Consider the following 22,222-nt stretch of genomic DNA (forward strand, 5'->3'; position numbering starts at 1 on the left):
TCCCTGGTACAGGATTCCATTGGCGCTGGAATGGTTAATACGACAGCTGTATATAATATGGTAGTACATACATAGAAGATAGATAGTATTTCCATGTTAAAACTTGATAGATCAAATTGGCATCCGAAATTCCCAATCCGGAATAGTCTCCGCACAAATCACGAGTGGATCACGTGGGGCCGCGAAGAAGCGCGTTGCACTAGTCCTGATCAGGACTATCGCGTCTGCCATGTTTCTAATTCCCTCCAACGTGTATCCTCTCGTATCCATCTTCGGACAGCGTCATCATGGGCCGGCTTCTGGATAAGCGTAACATAGATCAAGTTGATCTCACTCTCAGCGATGACGAACATGTTGATCCAGGACGAACTCCCAAGTACCCGCGTGCCAGCAGCCATGGGCGGCGATTGGGTGAGAGCACCGTTTTTGTGCCTCTTAGTCAATCCTCGCAAGCCTACACTGCAGATGATGAAGATGATGCGCAAGCTGCAGATCTGGTACAGGGAACTCAAGGTGCCGATGATGCCTTGGCTGGGAACTCGATGCTCTACGGAGAATTAAACACAAAGATTGTGGGTGTTCGTTTCTACAATGGACATGCGACTCTCGGCGAACATGTGGTCTTGAACCGACAACCAACGAACCAGTACGACCGGAATGCCATCTGTGTGAATAATGTCATGGGCTCTCAGATTGGTCATATTCCTCGTGTCATGGCGGCCAAGCTGGCGAAGTATATGGTGAGCTAAGCTACTCTCCCCGTCCTCCAAACGCCGCTAAATTCTGCAGGACGCAAATTCTTTGATTATTGAGGCTAGGTTGACAGGCACTATTGGGCAGTTTGATTGTCCCATTGTTTTGCGGCTTTTTGGACCAAGTGCCCCAGAAAGTCGAGACGAGTTGAAGCGAAGTATGGAACAGGACAGGCTTCCTCTGGGGGGTGTCAGGCAGAGGGAGCGCGATGAGCAGAAACAGCAGAAAGAGCGTGCAAAAGCGCAAAAGGAAGTTGCCAAGATGGCTCGTGCACTGGCGTCGGGCAAAGGACGGCAATGGGAAACTCAAAATAACCCCATGTATGCCAACCTGTTCGCCGGGGAAGGCTACAACGAGAGTGAAGAGTCTCTGGAAGATCTTATCGGTCAAAGTAGCACATTCAACCCCCGCGAGATCGGTAAAGTCACAGAAGAATTTGGTATGAATGAATCCGATCTGGCAAACATGCCGATGACAGATACTCCGGCAGCTTTGTCGACGGAGCTCCTGCCGTACCAGCGGCAAGGACTGGCTTGGATGATTAGCAAAGAAAATCCTGTCCTGCCTAGCCCTGGATCCGAAGACGTCGTGCAGCTGTGGAAACGGACCGGTGGTCGATTCACCAACATCGCCACGAACTTTTCCACAGCCATCCAGCCGCCTCTTGCGAGTGGAGGTATTCTAGCAGATGATATGGGCCTTGGAAAAACGATCCAGATTATCTCCTTGATATTGGCGAACCCTCAGCCTAGAATGCCGGGTGCCTCAAAGTGTACCCTGATTGTCTCTCCGGTGGGTGTGATGAGCAACTGGAGAAACCAAATCCAGGATCATACCCGCAGTGAGAACACTCCACGCGTACATGTATACCATGGTACAGGTAAGAAGGAGGCGGCCAATCTCGAACAGTATGATGTAGTGATCACGAGTTATGGTGCTCTGGCCATGGAATATAATCCTGATGCGAGGACGCCGCCGAAGAGAGGGATCTTTTCTGTCCATTGGCGTCGCATCGTTCTAGACGAAGGACATACAATTCGGAATCCAAGATCCAAAGGTTTTCTGGCTGCTTGTAACGTGCGAGCGGATTCCCGCTGGTCATTGACCGGAACGCCCATTGTCAACACCCTCAAGGACCTGTACTCTCAAGTCCGCTACTTGGGACTCTCCGGCGGCCTAGAAGACATGGCAGTCTTCAATGGCGCTCTGATCCGGCCTCTTATGTCTGATGATCCCAATGCGCGCTTGCTCCTTCAAGCCCTGATGTGTACAATCTGCCTGCGTCGCAGAAAGGATATGGATTTTGTGAACTTGCGTTTGCCAGCCCTCACGTCCCGTGTTCTTCGGGTCAAATTCCATCCTCACGAAGAGGAAAAGTACAATATGTTCCAGTATGTGTGGCTTAACCCTATAGGTGATATGGGCGTGCTAACAGCTGCATAGGTCGGAAGCAAAGGGCGTGCTTCTGGATATGAGATCCAAGGAAAAGACTGGCACCACGTACTCTCACCTTCTCGAGGTCATTCTTCGCCTGCGCCAAGTATGCAATCACTGGGCGCTTTGCAAGAAGCGCATTGACAACCTCACTGAACTTCTGGAGAAAGACAAAGTCGTTCCACTAACACCCGAGAACATCAAAGCCCTTCAAGACATGCTGCAGATCAGGATTGAGAGCCAGGAGACGTGTCCCGTCTGCCTTGATGTCCTAGAGCAGCCTATTATCACAGCCTGTGGTCACTCATTTGATCGAGGTTGTATTGAGCAAGTCATCGAGAGACAGCACAAATGCCCCATGTGTCGTGCCGATATAGAGAACACTACCACTTTGGTGTCTCCTGCTGCTGAGATGGGCGAAAGTACTGATAGTGTTTCTGCCGACCCAGACCATCCAAGTAGTAAGATCGAGGCTCTGATCAAGATTCTGACAGCGCAAGGACAGGCCAGCGGTACAAAAACCGTGGTGTTCAGCCAGTGGACCTCCTTCCTCGATCTTCTCGAACCTCATCTCCATCGCCACGGAATTGGATTTGCTCGTATTGACGGTAAGATGAGTTCGGCGAGCCGCGACAACTCCACTTACCGATTTTCCCGAGACCCCAACTGCATAGTCCTCCTTGCAAGTCTGAGCGTGTGCAGCGTTGGTCTGAATCTTGTTGCCGCCAATCAAGCTATTCTTGCGGACAGCTGGTGGGCTCCGGCCATCGAAGACCAGGCTGTCGACCGGGTTTATCGTCTGGGCCAGATGCGCGAAACCACCGTCTGGCGTCTCATCATGGAAAATAGTATCGAGGACCGTGTTCTTGCCATCCAAGAGACGAAGCGTAAGCTGATGCTTGAAGCGTTTCGCGAAACGTCCAAGAAGAAAATGGTCGATGATAGAGCCACCCGCGTTGCTGACCTTGAGAAACTTCTATCTTAAATGATTTCGCTGCCCATTCAAACTCCCTGCCCTTTCCCTGACTTCTAATATCTCATATTCAATTGAATTCCACTTTACATATTCCGGGTTTACTTGTGTTAATATGGAGACAGATTTTTGGTTTCGAAAGAATGGTCATACAGAATCTCTCGTTTTTCCTTCTCTTTTCCTTTTTTCCCTTAAGCGCAAGGGATTGGGCTTGATATTCTACTCTGTCAAATACTAGGCCACTCTGCTGGTCAGATTGCACATCACATTCTAACTTCGGAATTTTCCTTTGTCTTATCTGGCTAGTAAAGTCCATGAGCTAAGCACTTTGTAGGCCTTCAATTTAATTTTGTTCTCAATGCAATCAGGAGTAATGGTATTATTATTATGTACGCTGCTTAACCTACTAAACATATTTGGCGGGGGATATAATTGGATATGAATTGGTATGAAAAAAAAGCCGCTACTCTCGTGCTTAAGAGATGATAACTCGATAGATTTTGGAGGAAAAGAGGTCGCTCAGCAAAACAGGAAACTGTAAAGTACGGAGATATGAAAATGATTCCTTGATGCCAAGGAAAGAATGTCACGGCAATCCGATCTCTCTTTAAAGACTGGTATCCGGGGCCAAAGGAGGAGGGCCGTCATTATGAGCGCTGGAAGGAATCGATGGCCTAGTGGTCGGGGGGGGATATGGTTGATAAGGCTGATACAGCTGCTGATCATGATGAGGCTGATACTGGTGAAAAGACAGAGACTGTGGTGGAGGATTCATGTAGATACTAGGCTCGAACTGCACATGGGATGATGTGTGTGAATATGCGGAAGGGTACTGGAGCGCTGTTGTCGTGTTCGTAGTGTTCTGCACAAGAGCCCTCTGTCGTTCACGTTCACGTTCACAGATCATCTGGTGATATGCGTTTGGGTCGGTCCGCTTCAGACGTTCATCGCTCAAGGCTTGCTGGACGCCTTGTCTTTCTTCCTCCGTTAACTTGTCGTTGTCCTCTCGTTCTAAGGTCTTGCTGAGGACGATTTTTCGAATCGGATTGTCGGGCCCGCTGTTTACGAGGATCTTGTCCAGCACGTTAGGGTCTTTCCCGATACAATCAGTGATATCCTCCTGAGGGACTGGTTTCGCTGGGAAAAGGTACTCGCGGAGGGACTTGGAGGCAGTGCGGACGGGATTTTTCTTGTCAACGACGCGGAATGCAAGCTGTGTCTTGAAAACTGCCTTGTTATACATGATTTCCTCGAAAGTGCCACCGGCGATAAAGCGATAGACAAAGACTGGTTTTTTCTGACCCAGGCGATAGGCCCGTCCAATCGCCTGTTCCTCCCAGACAGGGTTGAAGGAGAAGTCAAAGATCACGACGCGATTGGCACCGGGGATGTTTAAGCCCAGCCCCCCTGCACGTGTTGAGATCAAATAGACCTGTTCCCAGGAGTCGTGGTTGAATCGTTTTGTCGCAGCTTGCCGACCAGCAATCGGGGTCGTTCCATCCAAGCGGCAGTATTTTCGATTGACCCGGTTCAAAATATGCTCAATGTAGTTGAGCGTTGGTAGGCTGTGAGAGAATATCAACAGCTTGTCACCAGCATTGATCGACTCGTCGATTATCCTGTCCAAAATCTGTGCCCGATATGATAGCTCCAGGGCTTTCATGTCGGGAACAGTGGAAAAGAGTTGCTCTTCTTCCACGACTAATTTCTCCGAGTCAGGAAGTCCGGCTTGAGTGATGGGCTCATCCCCGGGAAACTCTTCGGTCTCCTCCACTCTCTTATCCAATTTTTGTGCGTCACTTGCTCTGTTTTGTAGCTTATCTCTAAAACAAGTAGGGTGGTTACAACAGAGTCCCAGAATTGCCAGCCAGGACCAAAGTTTTGCAGTGCCCACGTCCCCTCTGCCTTGGACTAGGGTCGCAACATATGAATCATAGGCGGCTTTCTGTAGCTGTGTCAAGGGAACAGTAAGAACAAACTCAATCTTGGGTGGCAGACTACCCTCGAGCACCGTGATATCCGCACGATTAATCTTGGGATCAAGAATTTCTTTGAGCACTTGAAGCTTAACGAGAGACCTCCGTCTCTCCGTATAAGAACTGTCTGCGTATAGGCCTTCCTCTATAGGCTCCACATAATTTGCCTTAAACTCCACAAAATTTCCGAGGTAGTCCTTTGCAATCCAATTAACCATGGTATAGTAGTCGATAAGATTATTGGCAAGAGGAGATCCAGTAAGTGCGATGCGTCTTGTTGAGCGAAACTGCATGGCGGCCCGGGAAATAGCAGAGGATGGATTCTTCATCTTATGGGCTTCATCGGCAACAACAACACTCGGACCTTCTAACAGCCATTTGCAGACCTTCCCATGGACCTCCTCGGAAAGAGGCTGTCCTTTTTTGGTAGTCTTCTTGTTGGAAATCCACGCTCTGAAGATGTCATAGCTCATGATAAGAACTCCCCCTTCCGTACCCCACTCGGACGCAATCTGCAACCTTTCTGGAGGCGCGTGTGAACTTGTGAGTCTCCTTATAGGGCCAATGCTTGAATTCGGAGGGTTCCACATCAGAAATTCCTCATACCAGTTCTCAATTAAAGAGGAAGGGCAAAGGATAAGAAATCTGGAATCCTTGAAGCTGGCGGGAATCTGCTGGCTAATCTTTGGGTCACTGGAAGATGCAGTACTGGATATAGTGACTAGGAGAGCGATGCTGTCCGCAGGTGAGCAGAGGAAAGGGAAACTGGCAATAAAGGTGTGGCTGGAACCGCTTACACTTGCATTGTTTTGCCCAGACCCATCGTATGTGCTAACAGACAGCCCTGTTGCTTTTCGTCCTCAAACAACTCTCGCCACATGAATTGAATGCCATTGAGTTGATGGGGTTTGACACGCTTGCCAATATGTGGATCTAGATAAATTATTGGATCTCCAAAGCTAACTGCTTGATGCGTTGGGTCAGTGTTGCTGAGGCCCATACTTTCCATCTTCTGCTGAACCTTCCGTCTCTGCTCTTCATTTAAGGCAACACGCATCTGTGCACTTGCTTGGTTCAGTTTCACTTCTCGATTTTCCTTGACTTCTCTTTTTCTCTTCTTGTGAGGTGTACCCGGAACTGTTGCATCGGCCTCCTCTGATTTATCAGAAGCTTGTTTCTCGTCATAAGAAAGGAATGCGTCAAGACGAGTGCAAAGCTCCCAGAAAAAAGTCGGAAAACTCTCGATTTCCCCTTGGGCCTTTATAATATGGCTCTTCGGAATCCCCTTTAACTGGGGATGAACACAATTAACCCATGCTATGTAAAGAGACGCAGTCCGCATAATCAGCTGGCTTTCGGGATTGGGCATCCCGGGAATCTTTTCTTTACTCTTACGCAGCTTATTTAGAGCGTCCCCAGCGAGCGTCTGCAAATCCTGGGTTTCATATCTGCGTATCAATATCGCCATTCGGTTTCGCTCTTCAATAGACAAACTACCAATTAGCTTCGCCAACAGTAGGCGACGGTTGCGACGCTCTTCGGGGACTTCCCATGGCATCGATAAGACTTTCTCAATGTCATCAATGTCAGGCAATGATAACCGCTTCCGTTCGGATTTGTTAGGGAAAATGTCTTTCTGCTTGACTGGCATTTGAACACTCAAGTTTGGACCAAGTATAGGTTCAGGGGAGATAGATGGACTCCTTCTAATTGTAGCAGTCTCCTTGGTGGGTCTCAAGCTTACTCGTTGAACCGGGTTCAAGGGAGGGGTCTCAATCCTTAAATCATCAGCACAAGGGGAATCTGCTGTAAGATCAATACACTCGGCCGATGCCTTGTTAGTAGGGCTAGAAGGAGGAGAGCTGGATTCCCGAAAAGGGAGTCTCCTGGATCGCTTCGAGTTCCGCCAAATCCCAGAAGGACTGATGATGTCGTTGTCACTATCAGATGTGGACGGAGTCGGTGTCGCACTATTGTTTCCCTGAACGCGCTCAATAGAGTCGGATTCATCATCAATAAAGTCATCAAGGTCAGTAAAGCCGTCAGATTCGGAATAGAGCGACTCTTCATCTCCTGCAGCCGGTGGTGACTTCTGAGCTGATAGATTCCTGGGAGCAGCCGCTACTCTTGGGGGGCATTTTTCACGCTCTAGAATCACCACACGCCATTTGTTCTTTTGTATGCTCATGACAGTTTGCTCCATACTCTGACACTGTTTTCGTAGCTCAGACTTTGATGCATACTCGCTTCGACAAATAGCCTCCTGCAATTTTCCTAAGCGCTTTTCTAGGTTACTGACATCTTGTGACAGAGTTTTGATCTTCTGGTTAGTACTCTTGCTCTTTTTGGCCATTAGCCAAAGTCGCCGCGCTTTCATTTCTTCCTTCTGCTTTCCAGTTCCGTGCCATCGACTCTCATATTCCGAGACACAGTCCACAATCACAGATTCAACCTCTGCTCGTGAAAGAATTGTTGGTTTGTGCTGGACTGCCTCTTTTTCAGCCTGGATTTCCTGCCAGGTTTCCTCATCAAACTCTCCTTCTGATCCTGAATCGCCATACAAAGGGCAGATGTCTTCATCATCTTGTAGAGCTGGATACTTTTGAAGAAGATATAAGAACGGGTCAGCGACACTTGGCGTATTTGTTGAGGCTTGAGAACCAGCTTGCACTCCAACAAGTTGCGGCCAATCTTCTATTCTTTCCTTACTAACTGCAACCTCTCCATTTTGGTGTGTGTACAATGTGAAGTGCTTTTGGCTGTCCTTGACAACCCTCTGGACATCGTAAAGTACCATGGCTCGTTGAGTGCGACCTTTACCAGAGCTTAGCTTGATCGGCCGCTGCCTGTAGCTATACCCAAGGGCTTTGTTCACAAAACAACGCTGCGCTCTTGGAAATTCGGATCCAACTATTACAAATGAATTATCATTGTCGTCCGAATCGGGTGAATAAAATAGCGCTGAGTAGGTCATCCGTTCTGGTCCCATAAACCACTTCACGCCTTGCGGATGCATCGCAGGAGTTGGAGCCCGCTCAATATTTTCAATTTCGGCTTGTGATATTAGGTCTAGCTTTCGCCGCTTTCTCCCTAGATCATCGACTATAATTCGCTCCCGAGGCCGAGCCTGTCCAATAGAGCCCTCTGCAGGTCTTTCCTCGTCCATCGTGTACTCAGAAGCAGTCTCTTGGCCTGGTTCCTGTGCCGGGGCAAACGGGGTCGATACAATGCTTGGGTTCAGGAGATTTCCATGTTGTGTGGTTACATTTCCGGGTGTAGTGTTATTCTGATGGCATATGGGGGAAGACCATTGAGGAGCGGATCCCACAGAAGCAAATGGCGTTGGGGAAAAGGCATTTTGGCGGTCGTCAACCGAGCGTAAATGCCCTGTGAGACGCTGGAATTTGGGAGAATTCCCTTGCAAGTATCGTATTGCCCTAAGCATGGAGCTAATATGACCTAGGGCCTTCAATCCAAGGTCCTCGCGCAATGCGGCTTTGTCAACATCTTGCAAAAGAACTTCTCCCGTGACAAAGTTATCGCGAAGTGCAGCCTCGAAGGACTGAGGATCAGGCCTAGGACCGCGAGACGCCGACTGAGACCATGGTTCCTGTGGATTATAGCAGAGAAAATTCACTACCTCATCGACTGTCCAGTCAATGGGGTCTCCGTGATCAAATTGCATCTTGTCTGAGGGAACATCAGACCATTTTCTTCGTTTGGTCTCAGGGTGGAGGCGAGTTCACATCAAGTCCTGGTCAATCGGACAGTCCCCTGGTTTTGATGCAATATAGCGAATCATGGGACCGAAGACTTAGTGTCACCAATAATCTACATTTGATATGCATCAAAAGTCTAAAATTGGAGTAAGGCCGGATCAAAGCGATGATCACGGGTGTTTCTTCCCAGGGCTGGCATCAAGACAACCTCACTTTGGACACCAGCAACGCGTTTCGCGCCGTGCTGCGGAGAAAATCAAATCAGGCGATTGGAGCTTTTCTGCCGGCCTATTGGGCGGCATCTAAGGCGGTAGCCCTTATCGATTACTCGATGACTAAGCGATAACACCCCTCCATTATTAATCCATCCATAACTATCCCCCTCACCATGATGAGCATTCATTCTGATCCCACCTCAGAACGGCCAGGAACCAGCCATGGGCGAGTCTATCTATGCCAATTACCCTCCTCCCTTGAGCCCCGCTCAAAAGGACTTCCTGGTGACCACCATCAAGGATTGGGCGGCCCAGAATGGCTTGATGGTTCGGCCAGCCCCGAGCTTTATTCCGAGGGAATCGGATTCTCGTGGAGTGCTGGCGACAAATGCTCCTGTGACTCTATTCCCGAGTCCCTTTCCGAGGGCCTGTTTTGAAGAGGCAAAAGCCCTGCAGACCGTATACAATCACCTGTATGCCGTGATAACATGTAACGAAGAATGGCTTGGCAAGATCATGGAAGAGTAAGCTTGAACCTACCATTCCTGGTCCACATTGCTCTGTGGATCAACTGTGTTGCGGAGAGGCCATGACTAAACACTTTCTTGACTGGTAGCCTTATTGACGTGGACGACTTCATTTCAAATTTGTGGAAGACGCATCTTGCAGTGAAGAAGGAGGGCTATGTCCAGACATTGTCGCTTGGTCTTTTCCGGTCAGATTATATGGCCCATGCACCATCCAACTCGACAGCACCATCATTGAAGCAGGTTGAGTTCAACACCATCTCGTCATCCTTCGGTGGGTTGTCGTCTCTCGTGACATCGCTCCACTCCGAACTCGTCAATTCCCCTCTGGGCTATCCTATCGCATATCCACCTCATCCCTTGTTTGAATCCAATGAGCCTCCTAAGAACACCGCAGTGGAGACTTTGTCGGCGGGATTGGCAGCTGCACACGCCGCGTACGGGACGTCCAAATCAGCGCCGACTTTCCCCACGTGCATTCTGTTTGTTGTTCAGGAGAACGAGAGGAATACATTTGACCAATTGGCACTCCTAAGACAACTCACAACCTTTCACAGGATACCCGTATTTCGTCTCTTGAGCGCGGAGATTTTGGATCACACGTCCATTCCTGAATCCAACCCTTCTCGTCCCCTCATATACCACCCCCCTTACTCTTCGAGGGCATTCGAGGTAACAACCGTATACCTGCGGTGCTTCTATGCACCAAGTGATTATAAGTCGGAGCGCGATTGGGAGGCGCGCACTCACTTGGAACGCTCTGCGGCAATTAAATGCCCAACTGTCCTAAATCAATTGTCTGGGTGTAAAATTGTGCAACAGGTCCTAGCGGAAAGTGCAGGTCCGGACCACCTGGCAAATTTCTTGGCCGATGTTGATCCGTCCGTGGTTGCAAGATTACGGGCGACATTTGCGCCTCAGTATGATCTTTCTTCCGACGGGCGTGGTAGGGACCTGGCTCTCAACCCTGACACAGCGGCGAAACACGTTCTCAAGCCGCAGCGAGAAGGGGGTGGCAACAATATCTACAAAACTGCGATCCCTGAATTCTTGCATTCGATTCCCGAGACGGAATGGAAGCGCTGGATTTTGATGGAGCTAATCAGCCCGCCATCCGATGCAAAGAATGTGGCTTTGAGGAGTGATGGCCAAGTGCTCGGTGGAGAAGTCATTGGGGAACTGGGCGTGTACGGAACAATCCTGTGGAATCAAGCCGGGGGGAAAGTCCTGCATAACGAGCAAGGTGGATGGCTCATGAGAACGAAGGCACGGGATGTCAACGAAGGAGGAGTTGCCACCGGGTTCTCTAGTTTAGATAGTATTCTGCTTTTCTAGATAGAAGTATATATGCTTCAGTGCACGGCCTTACGAGGGAAGAATCACAATCAATAGTTAATTGCTATGCAGAGAGTAAACTATTCTTTGAAAAGGTATAAAAGGGACCAGGTGGAAAGTAAACAGTTGATCTGTCATAGAAATCTAGGCTGAAGATATAAAGAAAGGAGCAAGGAGAGACAATAAATAAAGATTAAATTCCACGTCTGACTTTATGATGTTAGACTGTCCCTTCCATGACATCAGATCGTTCCTGAAATCAATTACCAATCCTACCATCCGTTTACAAATGTTAGTGATAGATACAACACGTTAAATGATATAAACAGAGCTGAAGCAAACCTTAACTATGAACCTCGGACTCATCAGCTTGATCAGAGGATGCATCATCCAAAGAGACATCCTCTTCCTCGAGATCTACAATGACTCCAGCTTGGGCGGACGGCCGCCCGGTATCAGAGTAGGGTTTCCAACTCACCGGGATATCATGGGCCGGCAGTTGTCTCCAGGAATCCATACCTCTAGCCAACGCTCTTTCAGATAGCTCATAGAAAATGTCAAGAGCGACTGTAATCCGGCTACTAGGAGCATGGGAACCATCGCCTTCAAGGAAGGTGTCGAGTGGATAGTAGACCGTGGCGACAGGAGCGGAGGCAAGAGACTTTGCACGCAGACGAAAAGGGACAGGATAGAGCTCAGTCTCTGTCTGTCTGTATTCAATTTCCATTGTTGTATTGAATTTGACCTGGTCAATGGTCCAGAATTCCACCCGTTCTATATCAATTCGAGAGATTCTGTTCGCCCGGCCTCGACGCGCAGTCCAGCAGGATAGACTCAGCGGAGCTCTCACCTCACGCTCCCGACGCATGTTCAGTGCATTCTCCGTGGGTTTCTGATCCTCGGGAGTAGTCATGCGCGCTTTAATGTCGCGGTATGTCAGCCGGTAGTCCGTTCTCATCCAGTATTCCAGAAGCCATGTTGGTGGTTGGGAGGAGATATATCGTGGAAGGAATGGGAAGTCACGGATGGCAGAGCCTTCGTGGTCTGTGACCTCTTGCCCGTTCTCTATGAGGTTGCTGAGAACCCCGAGCTGCGTATTCAGAGGTTGGTCCATGCGAAAAAGAAGAGGAGGTAGATTACTCTCTGAGTACTGGGAATGATATGGATGGTGGCATGTATGATTTGCAACTGGAGGAGTAGTATCTAGGAAACATGTTAGCCGGGAAGAATAAAGAAGACATAGAAAGAGACATAGGAGATAGGAAGAGAAATTCTCACGCTGACAGGGACCGTTGCTTGTTTCCTGGTGCTCTGTAAGATAGAATATAATGTAAGTATTTATATGTATGCTAAAGGTGAAGCAATACTTACCAGGAGCAGGAGAAGCGCGGGGTGAAGAGTCAGCCATGGTAAATCTGGTTTCTGTTTTTAAGCTCACTGGCTGTATGGATGTTTTGAAGTGAGAGAAGAATAAAAGATAGATCAAGAGGTATATATACTATAATTCTACCCGGAAGGGAAGAATTAAAGAACAGAAGCAATCAACTTTCACTTCATGGAATTATTTATATCACGTGTATGCTGCCAGTCAATACTGGAAACCTCCGTATTGCGTGTCTCCATGTGATGTTTGTTTAGATAGTTGTAGCGGAGCCACTTGTTCCCAGTAATTTAGACCTATAATATTAGGGGTTCTTTGTGAAGGAATTTAAACTTACCAGACAAAAGTTTTACTTACTATTCTACTTGCATAGGAAGAAGAGAAAGTTAAATGCACACGACTTTGTGCTCAACTCTCCCTACCTGGATTCCAACAACCGTAGAACATATGTCTGAGACTTCGTTCTGAAGAGATCCCAAGTTCAGCTCGGCAGTGCATTGTCGTACAGAGATATGCGCCTTTCATGCATCCCACTATTGACGGGGAATATCTTGGCATCCAACCTTAATCGAACCTCATCCATAACGCCTCAAAACAGATTGATCGTTACCAAAAAAAAAAAAAAAAAGGCGAGAAAAAGAAAGAAATAAAGTAAATAAAAAGAAAACAGAATTGTTTAAATATCGATCCGAACTATGCAACTAAGATAGTCCTGGATAGGTCGTTAGAGATACTGCAATGATTGCGACAAACTCCATACTGAAGGAATATCATGTTCGAGAACAGCAGTGAAATGTCACTAAAGACGAAGGCAAGAAGGACTGTGATCACAGTATCTTTTCATCAGCTTCCATCATGTCGTCAGAGATTTCACACATGTATGGTAACTGAAAAATATAGCCCTCGCCCCGGAAGCACCTTTTCAGCATTTTGTTGATGAGTACACCGCGAAACTTTTCCGGGATCGCATTTTCTGAAATAGGTGTTCTCTCCATGGGGTAAATACCATAGGAGGTTGGAAGACCGGCACAGGAGACCGCATAAGCCCACCAGTCGGACTCTTGCTAGCATTGTTCTCCCCCACCACCACATGGCTACACAAGCTTTAGAAAGACTTTCGCACCATTAGTAATTCAGACGGCCCAGTGTTGCATATAACCCTGCTCTGCGGAATCAGATCGTTAAATAGGTTGCGGGCCATATGACTTATCCTCTCTGTCAAACAGGACGAACTGTTGCTAGAAGTTAAGAATTTCTGGGCTCCTCTCAGGAGAGCTTCTCCTTTGTCTACTCTTCTGACGGTGTCATGTTTCCGGTGAGATTGATGAGATCTTTGAGGAGAGGCACCAAGGAAGAAAGTGACTTTCCGACATTCTCTCGAGTTTCGGTGATAGCTTCCTGTATCGCCACAAGACGAACCGTGGGCGTTTTATTAAACTTCGTTTTCCGAGGAAGCTCGATTCTGCCCCCCTCTTCTCTGAGAGCCTCATTAATGAGATCCGGGGTCAGGCCTCGGTTGAGCTCAATCACGGGTTGATCCCCTGATTGACCATTTCTTCAATCAGGCCCACCTCAGTTTCTTGACTTTTCTTGTTATTAGAATCCCAAGCAAGCATATTCATCTTTGCGGAACCGAATAAAATGCTGCTGTTCCCATCTGCATTGAAATCGGGATGCATTCTATCGATGATATCTTTGAGATAGCTGCGGCTATCGAGACGCATCCAGGCTTCGACCCGGAACTCCTTAACGTCCGAAACAATGTTGTCAGAGAGGACTGGGATTTCTTGAAGGATGTGACCGTGAATTAAGTACCTCATCAGGAGAGGTTCTAGATAAGGCCCTGTCTTTTTGGTTGGTTTTATCTGATACAGAATATCAGGTAAATTCTGCCATGATAAGTCTTGCTGGTCAGTACGGGAGGAGGCGTAATTGCGAGAGTCATTTGCCTTGGGGCTATCTTGTCTGGGAATGTTTTCTATCTCACGGATAGTACTAGAGTTTTCTGTGGTGTATAATTTTTAATTTACTTTTATTAGCGATTTATTGCTCTTTTTAGTGGCTTTAGCCACCCCCGCATCTTTGATGGACTTGAGGTTCTTAGGGGTTTGGGGGTTCTTACAGGCACCGGAAGTTTGAACAGGCTTGGCGATTCTTGTCAAATCGATCATCTTTGGCGTTTGCCGTATGATAAAGCCAACTCTATGAATTTGAGCGTGCATGCTGGTTTATGTTGTTGTGCATAATAGATAGCAAAACTCTAAGCCTACCGAAGGCACGCCTTATTGATTTTGAAAAGGAATTGCAAATTTGATTGCAAAGTTCAGATAGGTTGAAAATTTTTTTATTTGAATAGGAAATTGGAACAACATCGACAATAAAGTAATAACTTTGAGTGCAAAAACAGGAATATCTAGAGAACGCTGGGGCAAGAGAACACCTCGCATAGGAAAACCGGACGCGAAGACAACAATCCATCTTGCAGTTCCTGCAAAGCAACTGCTATATTTTCCCTGGATCCATCAGACCCACATTTTGATAGCACTAGCAAGAACAGAACAGGTCCCGCGAGTGATTTATTAAAGATGTGGCAGCTGTCTGGGAGGAGGCTGGGGCATGGCAAAGCTATATTCATTCGATTGGCTCCATTTGGAGCAAGCTAACACTCACCATTGTTAAGCTCAGTAACAAAGGTGTGAGTAGAAGATATAATGTTAAAGTGAATTAAGTTCCTAAAAATATGATCCTACGCCACCCAATTCAGACCTACCTGGGCTATAAAGCTTAAGAGAGTCTGGGTCCTGTGAATTATAGCCACTTAGAGCGGGATAGATAGTCTTTGGGTTCTTAACTATTCATTCTCAGCAGTGATTAGATAAAGGGGAGCCTTGCATAAAAAGATTTTTTTTTTTTTTGAAAATGATGGTAGTGGTAGAGAAGTTTATCTAAGGCAAAGAAGACAAAGTGGAGCTTCTCTTTCACAACAATAAGCATCCTAGAGAAAAGAGTTCCATAATATCCCATGTACAATCCTGTTATTCCGCGCCTAGATGAAAGTGTACCAAGGCCAACGAAATCAATCTCCATACATACAAGAAGAATAGGATCTTAAAATAGGCTAGTGGAACAGCGCGAACAAGAAAGCAAAACCTATGCCATCTCACGAGTTTCCCAACCCTCCAAACCTACGCCTTCCATAGTACTCCGTAATCAATATCCAGCCAATTTGCCAAGGTTTATGGAGTCACTGGTTTTGGTCCGAAAATCCAGGCCAGGCGGCTGCATCCGAAGAGAGCATGGTGGCCACTTCATCACCCAAACGCGAGTTCAGTAACTCGGTAAATGAGAGATTATTGATTCCAAGGAAATCTTCCATTCCAATGACTGGACCAGTCTGAGATTCGAGAGAGCCCAAACAGCTATGAGCTGAAGGTCCATTGTGAGATGCCAATTCACTGGGGAATTCGGGATAATCGGGGAGGAAAGAAGATTCTGGTTTTGTTTTCTTATTCGCCAACACGCTGCCGTGGGTGCTGCACCTTTGATTCAGCTTGGAAATTGCAGCAGGTCGGTCAAACTTACTTCACAGGATCTTCAGTAGCCTTTCTTTTGAGACCGACTCCTGGAGTTGGAGAGAAAGCCATAAAGGAGCTCGCTGTATCATGGCCCACCGGCATACCTCTCATCTGCCACTGTCCTATGAAAGGATCCTCAACTCCCTGGTTTTTCGATTGGTTCTTGACATTGTTGATGTGGTTGTTGATGCGGTCTGGAATTAGGTGGTCTGGAATCATGAATTGTCTTGCGATAGACGCATAGTACTCTTCAGTAGCGGCTTCCCGTATAGGAAACTGTGGTCGCATGGAACCCATTGGCTGCTTCACGACCGGCTGCTGCTCCACAGTAGGGTGCGAATGAGTTATAGTAGGCGGCTGAACGAGCTGTGGCTGGACATCCATAGGTTCCTGCATTAGGTCATTAGGCTGCTTGAGATGTGGCTGCTGGGTATCCACAGGCTCCTGCGTAAGGCCATTGGACTGCACGACAACCGGTGGGATATCAAATATGGACAAATCCCAACTGGGGATACAAGCAGGGAGAGGAATGCGACCACCTGCTTCACCTTTGGATGGGTCAATTAGACCGGGAGTCATGCCTCGGGTGGTGTTCTTTTTTGGGTCGATTCCGGCATATTTGGCCATGCGAGAGACGTCATTCAAAGATTTCTGGGCACCCCAGGTGGCCAGATGGAACGCCTCTCGAAACATTCTGCGGCGAAGATCGATGTCGTCCTCAGTGATCCCCGATCGATAGAGGGGGTCGACACGATCAATGATGTCCTCGGGCTCAATACGACGGTCCATACGGAACCACGCTTCCAGGCGCCATCCCTCTACCTTGGAGGAGATACGATCTGGAAGCACGGGCAAATTACGCAGCATCTTGCCGAATATTGGACCAATGTTGATACGCACACGCTGTCTCGACTTGCTGTTCTCAGAGCCAGGTCTCAGGGTGTACAGAATATCAGGCAAGTTGTGCAGACTCCAGTCATCTTGTCCATAGTGCGGAGCAGTCGTATCCTGGTTATCGATCATACTACCGTCTGGCTGCTGCCCGGGAGCAGGGTGAATGGGATCGGGTATCTTGGGAGACTTGGGCCGGAGAGGTCTCAGAGGCTGTCAAATGAGAGGGTGAGTATTTTAAGAGACTTTACTAGTAGCAGCTTGCACAGTTGTCCTCTACTTACAACAAACTTGATGACTATAGGTTTTGGTTTATGTCGCACCCGCCGCTTGTGTTTACTTTTGTTGTCGCCCTCCCCTTTGGCCTTTGTGGGTCCAGGGCTCTTCAGGTTAGACTTATAGGTATTGGTTGACTTGAGAGGAACGATGTCGTCCGCGTAAGCTGGCTTATCTTTGAAGCTCATGGTGTGCTATTTACCAGGTGAATCCTACAAGTACCTCCTGTGTTAGCCACACAACTTATCACTGGGTGTTTCTATTAGTCAAAATTAGATCTCACAGCCAATTAGAGTTAATGGAAACAGCTTTATTTATTTGCCTGGAATTGAACTGATAAGAAGGACTAGATAGAAGCCAGTAGAGAAACAGTGCTTTGCTAGGACAAGGGAAAAGACAAACAAAGGTAACAAGTGCAAGTAAAGCCACAGATAAGGGATATAATTGAAAAAAATAAAAAAATAAAATAAAATATAAAAAGGGAAGGATAGGTAAGTGAAGTGAATATACATTCTGTTTTGTTGACATTTCCGTGCACTTGTACACAGAAGTCTCTCTTGTTGCTATGAAAGGCCCCAACACAGATTTTGACCCCTCCCTCACCCTCTGTTCTTCTAGAAATTTGCTACCTTTCTCCGGATAGTTGCTGGAGGGTCAGGTTTATGCCATCCATCCCAATTGGAACTTTCGCTTCTCTAGATTGTATACCCTAGATCAATCAATCTGAGGACTGTGGATAGGTTATTACTAGTAGAAAGTCTCTTATATGAAGGAATCAATAGGTATATCACAATATTCATATTTCCTCAAATCTGCTACCTGTCATGGTAGTTATACCTCCACGATGGCCCGGTCTCTAAGAGATACGTGCAGGCTGCAGGGTATATACGCCGTATTTAGTTTCCGATCCCGGGAGCCAAGACTTTGGTTCCTGGGGCTGACACTGCTAATTCCCACCTCAGACCATAATATTAAGCACAGTGATTCTGGACTAGATACATTATAGATTCCTTCTTGTAATTATTACATTCAAACTCATCTTCTACTCGATACTTTACCGACGCAATTCCTCATGTCTGGTTCCCCCTCGCCTCTTCTCCGCCTCGTCCAAAACGTCACCACCAAATCGGGCCGCAGCAATCGCCATCCCGCTGGATACAGCCTGCAGATCTCATGCCATGTAAAGCCCAATGCATCCAACAATCGAGTAGGAATCACGGCCGTGGGGGCAGATACGGTTGATGTCTGCGTGGCTGCTGTGCCGAGGAACGGCGAGGCAAATACAGCCGTGTCGCAAGTTTTCGCCCAGGTAATTTTCTCCCTCCTTGCGACAGAGAGGCATACATGGAAGCGTTCTCCATCGAAGGCGTGTCATTCGTCTTGATTCTATAACCAGATCAATCCCCACAGGTCCGCTAATAAACCTGGCAAACAGATATTCAAAGTCCCCAAGTCCAACGTGGACGTCATTCGTGGCTTGAAATCGCGTGACAAGACTCTCAGGATCTCAGATCTTGATATTGGAGCTGAAGGCGAGGAGAAGTTCCTACAAGAAGCTCAAAGGAAGCTAAGAGAGGCTGTTATCCAGAAATAATCCATGGTAATTCATTGATCTACTTTGAGGACTATGTTTTGTCTCGTATGGTAATTATCAAACACACGGTGTGACCACGGAAATTCCAAGACATTTTTTTCCCACTATCGACCCACTCGAGTGCTCAACTTATTCAGAACATCCCAAATTTACGATAGTTCTTTTTCAACATAACCCTGTACATCGCAATATCTCCGAGTACTTCTTCCGAAATGACTTCCACTTCTGTCAAACGAAAAGCCCCGGATACGGATACTTCCTCAGCGTCCAAGACACCCCCGCCCGTCGCCAGCTTCACCTCGCGTAATCCTCCATGGACCTACCTCAAGCTCCAATTGTAAGTATTGGGTTCTCCTTCCCCGGTGTTTTATTTTCATTTTCTTTTTCTTTTTCTTTTCTTTTCTTTTCTTTTCTTTCTTTCTTTTTTTTAAAAATAAAACACTATGGAACTGACTCAATGTTACCAATTAGGATCCACCAACCAGGCACCTCAACCACCGTGCAATCCCAACCCCTTGACCCTCTGACTGTGCGAACGTACCTGACCTCCGCCCTGTCGCAATTCCTCGGACTAGCAGGGTCCGCTATCTCCATTGATATCCTCCAAATCTCGCCCGAAACATCCCAGCGGAAGAAACCGAACTCCACCAACAAGATCGTATGGATCCGCGTTCCATGTGAAGATGCGTCTGCTGTAGTGGCGGCGTTGAGTTCCTGGATCGGTGGGAATCCCGGTGGAGGCGTAGTCGGTAGCGTGGCATGGAAAGTCTGTGCCAAGGGAAACTTTCTCGGAGCTTTAATACAAGGTCCTGGGGATGATCTCTTTGTTCCTTAGGGAGAAAGAATGCTGGAGAGGTCTGCTATATCCCGTGTCCTGTTACTATATATTCCTACACCATCTGGGACCGTGACAGTGACTGACTAGGGGATTGATCGAGCCGCTGTTAACTCGCGTGGTAACGGCTCACGCATACTATCCTCGTCACCTTACATCTGTAGCACACTTAAGTGTAGGTGGATGCTCTCGTTTGGACTGGGGACATGACGTGACGCATTGGTGCTCTAACCACCGCAGAGAACCACGTTGAAAGCAAACGTGGTGTCGCGAGGATGTCCATCAGATATCGAAACTGGAGCTCATTTTCGCCGAAGAGGAAGCCCACTATATTTTGAAGTGTCAAGATGCTGTTGCTTCACAGCTCTGGGCACAGCAGAATCCCATTCCTTGAGCTAGAGCTTAGAGGTGGAAAGAGTTAGTGCAACGACAAACTCGTGGCTCAGAATCAATCATAATATTCGTTTAGCTCGTATCCCACATAAACATTCTAGTAAATGGAACGATACTGGAGATCAAGAACTTCCGAGATATTCACAACAGCAGAATAACTAACAAATAACACACTTCCCTTTTCAAGACACGAAAACACCAGAATTTATATGCTTATATACTAACGCTAAATTCCCACGCTCCGATGGTTTGGTTCGGTCACAGAAAAATATAAAAAAAAGAGAGAACAGATTTCTGTTGATAGAATATACGCCTTTTTTTATGCCCCAGAACTCACACGCAATGCTTGCTCTCCATGCTTCCCTCACTCCCAACCATGGTGGAAATGTCCGAGAATGTGGGAGGGGGGGTATTCGCTAATACTTTGGTCTTCAGCGCAGCACGGATTTCCTCAACACTGCGATTCTTCCAATCAGCATATCCATCAGTACTCAAAGGGTACAGCACAAGGTTCTCGTCACGAGTGCCGAAGTCGTCAACCTTCGGGGGAGGCATAGCAGTGATGATATCCAGTTCCAGGGCGATCTGCCGGCAGTACGTGTCCAATGGTAAGTCGTTAACATCTTGGCCGAACGGATTCTCAATTTCGCTGCCAATCGTGGCGAGTCCAAGGATGATATATCCAGCAACTTCCACAGCATTAGCATACCCTGTTTTGAAGAGAGGAAGGGGCATGAGCGGAACTCACTGATAGAGCCGGGAATCGTGACCCATTGAAGAGCGTCATATAGTTGGAATGGGAGGGCCAAGACATAAAGCCAAGCAATTTGAGCGATGGCAATGCTGTAAGCTGCTGGAAGAGGTGTATCTAGAACACGTTCGGTTCCGGTGACCACTTCATTGAGAGTAGACAGGGCAGTAACTGATCTAGGTCAGTACCAGTTTCTCACGATAGGAGCTGCCGTCTGCAGACTGTATATGCTTACTGGCCTGGCCCTGATGAAGGCTGACATTCAAAGTGTCATTTGCAATGCACCTGTCGAGATAGGCAGAAATGTGGTTAAGGATTTCCAGCGGCAAATGTCCTAATGGCTTTTTCGACCGCTTGATCAGCTTCCTGGGATTGGATTCCGCAAATGAGACGCCTAAGTATTCTCCTGCCGCTTTCCAAATAGATTTCTCCCGCGGTTTGAGGACCTGGGGATCATGGGCTTCTTTGGCGAACGTGTCGAGATATCCGACTAGACCCGCAAGGTCTTCATAGGCCACGTCAGGTTCGAATCGCAGCTTATGTTTGAGGGCAACTGCAAACGCCAGAATAAGATTCATGGCCGTCCTGCTCCCTGTTAGATTCTTTATTCGCTTTCACAATAAAGACGAAACATACAGTTTTGCCAGCAGGTCCTCTTTGCCCAGCTCTCCCTCTCGCTCTCTGGTGTTGATCCAGATGGTACGAGCGAGGTTACGCGAAGTCTGGATGAGTAGTGACCAGTACTTGCGTCCATCAGCCCACCTATGACAATTAGACAGGATCTATTTGAACACGAAGGAGTCCTACCTTTCGTATGCAGTGGAGCTTCTAAAGGACAGGGCCAGGCCAACAACAAAACCGGTGACTGTGAGGAGAATGTTGTTGATTCCAACTAGAGACGGTCAACCAGACGATTCCAAATCTTCCCTGTCCGAGGCTTACTGTTATGTACAAATTTGGAAATGCAGGTTATCACTGTAGCCCAAGCAGCGATAAAGGAGAGCGGAAGAATCATCTTGGGCAAGACGCTGCCGTGCATTCGAAGAAAAGTCGGCCATTTAGAGTGTTTCTCAAGGTCTCGGGGACCATGCTGCGTAGTCGATGCAAGTTAGGATCCGAATTAAAAAGGAACGGGACGATGAACCATGGGAAAAGACATACAAAGTAGCGATCTATCTCGCTGGAATTGCGTCGATCGAGCATGAATTGTGAGTCACGAGAATTGGCGAGGTTCTCCAAGAAGGTCGGACGGGGCGTTAAGTTTGCAGGACGACTCGAGGTCAAAGATTTATTGTCCAGAAGAGCAGTTCCCTGATCGTTATGAACTGCATGAGAATGGATATTCGATGGAACAGGAGGAGGAGCGTCTCCGGTAGAACCTGCTACTTCCGCAGGGGGGGCAGAATTGCCTTCCATCAGGAATACGATTTAAGGGGGGGGTTCAACGAGAGTAAGCAAAGCCTCCGCCCAAAAACAGGTCAGTCCTTTGGGAATTGAATGAGAGGAAGGAGATTAAGGGCTAGTGCGAAAGTATAATGAGAGAAACTAATACGATGATACAGTAGATAGAAAATTAAAGAATGAACGGCTTTAC

General features: G+C 47.5%; 8 protein-coding genes across 8 annotated transcripts; 4 read left to right on the forward strand and 4 right to left on the reverse strand.

Moving 5' to 3' along the window:
• Positions 1–287: 287 nt before the first annotated feature.
• Positions 288–3,172, forward strand: ATNIH1004_006310 (DEAD/DEAH box helicase; the record flags this gene model as incomplete). The annotated part of the gene is made up of 3 exons (XM_033570945.1): positions 288–740; positions 790–2,144; positions 2,197–3,172. 3 exons carry the CDS (start codon positions 288–290, stop codon positions 3,170–3,172), a joined length of 2,784 nt encoding a protein of 927 aa, XP_033426977.1.
• A 595-nt stretch (positions 3,173–3,767) lies between these two features.
• On the reverse strand, positions 3,768–8,821 carry ATNIH1004_006311 (putative SNF2 family helicase/ATPase; the record flags this gene model as incomplete). The annotated part of the gene is made up of 2 exons (XM_033570946.1): positions 3,768–5,871; positions 5,934–8,821. 2 exons carry the CDS (start codon positions 8,819–8,821, stop codon positions 3,768–3,770), a joined length of 4,992 nt encoding a protein of 1,663 aa, XP_033426978.1.
• Positions 8,822–9,292: 471 nt separating this feature from the next.
• ATNIH1004_006312 (glutathione synthase) lies at positions 9,293–10,932 on the forward strand (the record flags this gene model as incomplete). The annotated part of the gene is made up of 2 exons (XM_033570947.1): positions 9,293–9,594; positions 9,687–10,932. 2 exons carry the CDS (start codon positions 9,293–9,295, stop codon positions 10,930–10,932), a joined length of 1,548 nt encoding a protein of 515 aa, XP_033426979.1.
• A 343-nt stretch (positions 10,933–11,275) lies between these two features.
• Positions 11,276–12,340, reverse strand: ATNIH1004_006313 (uncharacterized protein; the record flags this gene model as incomplete). The annotated part of the gene is made up of 3 exons (XM_033570948.1): positions 11,276–12,135; positions 12,211–12,243; positions 12,304–12,340. The coding sequence occupies 3 exons, from the start codon at positions 12,338–12,340 to the stop codon at positions 11,276–11,278; spliced, it is 930 nt and encodes a 309-aa protein (XP_033426980.1).
• Positions 12,341–15,557: 3,217 nt separating this feature from the next.
• ATNIH1004_006314 (uncharacterized protein) lies at positions 15,558–17,243 on the reverse strand (the record flags this gene model as incomplete). The annotated part of the gene is made up of 3 exons (XM_033570949.1): positions 15,558–15,846; positions 15,896–16,992; positions 17,064–17,243. 3 exons carry the CDS (start codon positions 17,241–17,243, stop codon positions 15,558–15,560), a joined length of 1,566 nt encoding a protein of 521 aa, XP_033426981.1.
• An 884-nt stretch (positions 17,244–18,127) lies between these two features.
• ATNIH1004_006315 (DUF167 domain-containing protein) lies at positions 18,128–18,649 on the forward strand (the record flags this gene model as incomplete). Its single annotated transcript, XM_033570950.1, has 2 exons — positions 18,128–18,364; positions 18,491–18,649. 2 exons carry the CDS (start codon positions 18,128–18,130, stop codon positions 18,647–18,649), a joined length of 396 nt encoding a protein of 131 aa, XP_033426982.1.
• Positions 18,650–18,861: 212 nt separating this feature from the next.
• On the forward strand, positions 18,862–19,484 carry ATNIH1004_006316 (uncharacterized protein; the record flags this gene model as incomplete). The annotated part of the gene is made up of 2 exons (XM_033570951.1): positions 18,862–18,986; positions 19,121–19,484. The coding sequence occupies 2 exons, from the start codon at positions 18,862–18,864 to the stop codon at positions 19,482–19,484; spliced, it is 489 nt and encodes a 162-aa protein (XP_033426983.1).
• A 726-nt stretch (positions 19,485–20,210) lies between these two features.
• ATNIH1004_006317 (UPF0187 domain membrane protein) lies at positions 20,211–22,044 on the reverse strand (the record flags this gene model as incomplete). Its single annotated transcript, XM_033570952.1, has 7 exons — positions 20,211–20,566; positions 20,626–20,799; positions 20,864–21,213; positions 21,265–21,390; positions 21,436–21,520; positions 21,571–21,718; positions 21,790–22,044. 7 exons carry the CDS (start codon positions 22,042–22,044, stop codon positions 20,211–20,213), a joined length of 1,494 nt encoding a protein of 497 aa, XP_033426984.1.
• Between the last annotated feature and the right edge of the window lie 178 nt (positions 22,045–22,222).

Source organism: Aspergillus tanneri (genome assembly GCF_003426965.1).
Source record: "Aspergillus tanneri strain NIH1004 chromosome Unknown AapTan_4_pilon_pilon_pilon, whole genome shotgun sequence".
Taxonomy (NCBI): domain Eukaryota; kingdom Fungi; phylum Ascomycota; class Eurotiomycetes; order Eurotiales; family Aspergillaceae; genus Aspergillus; species Aspergillus tanneri.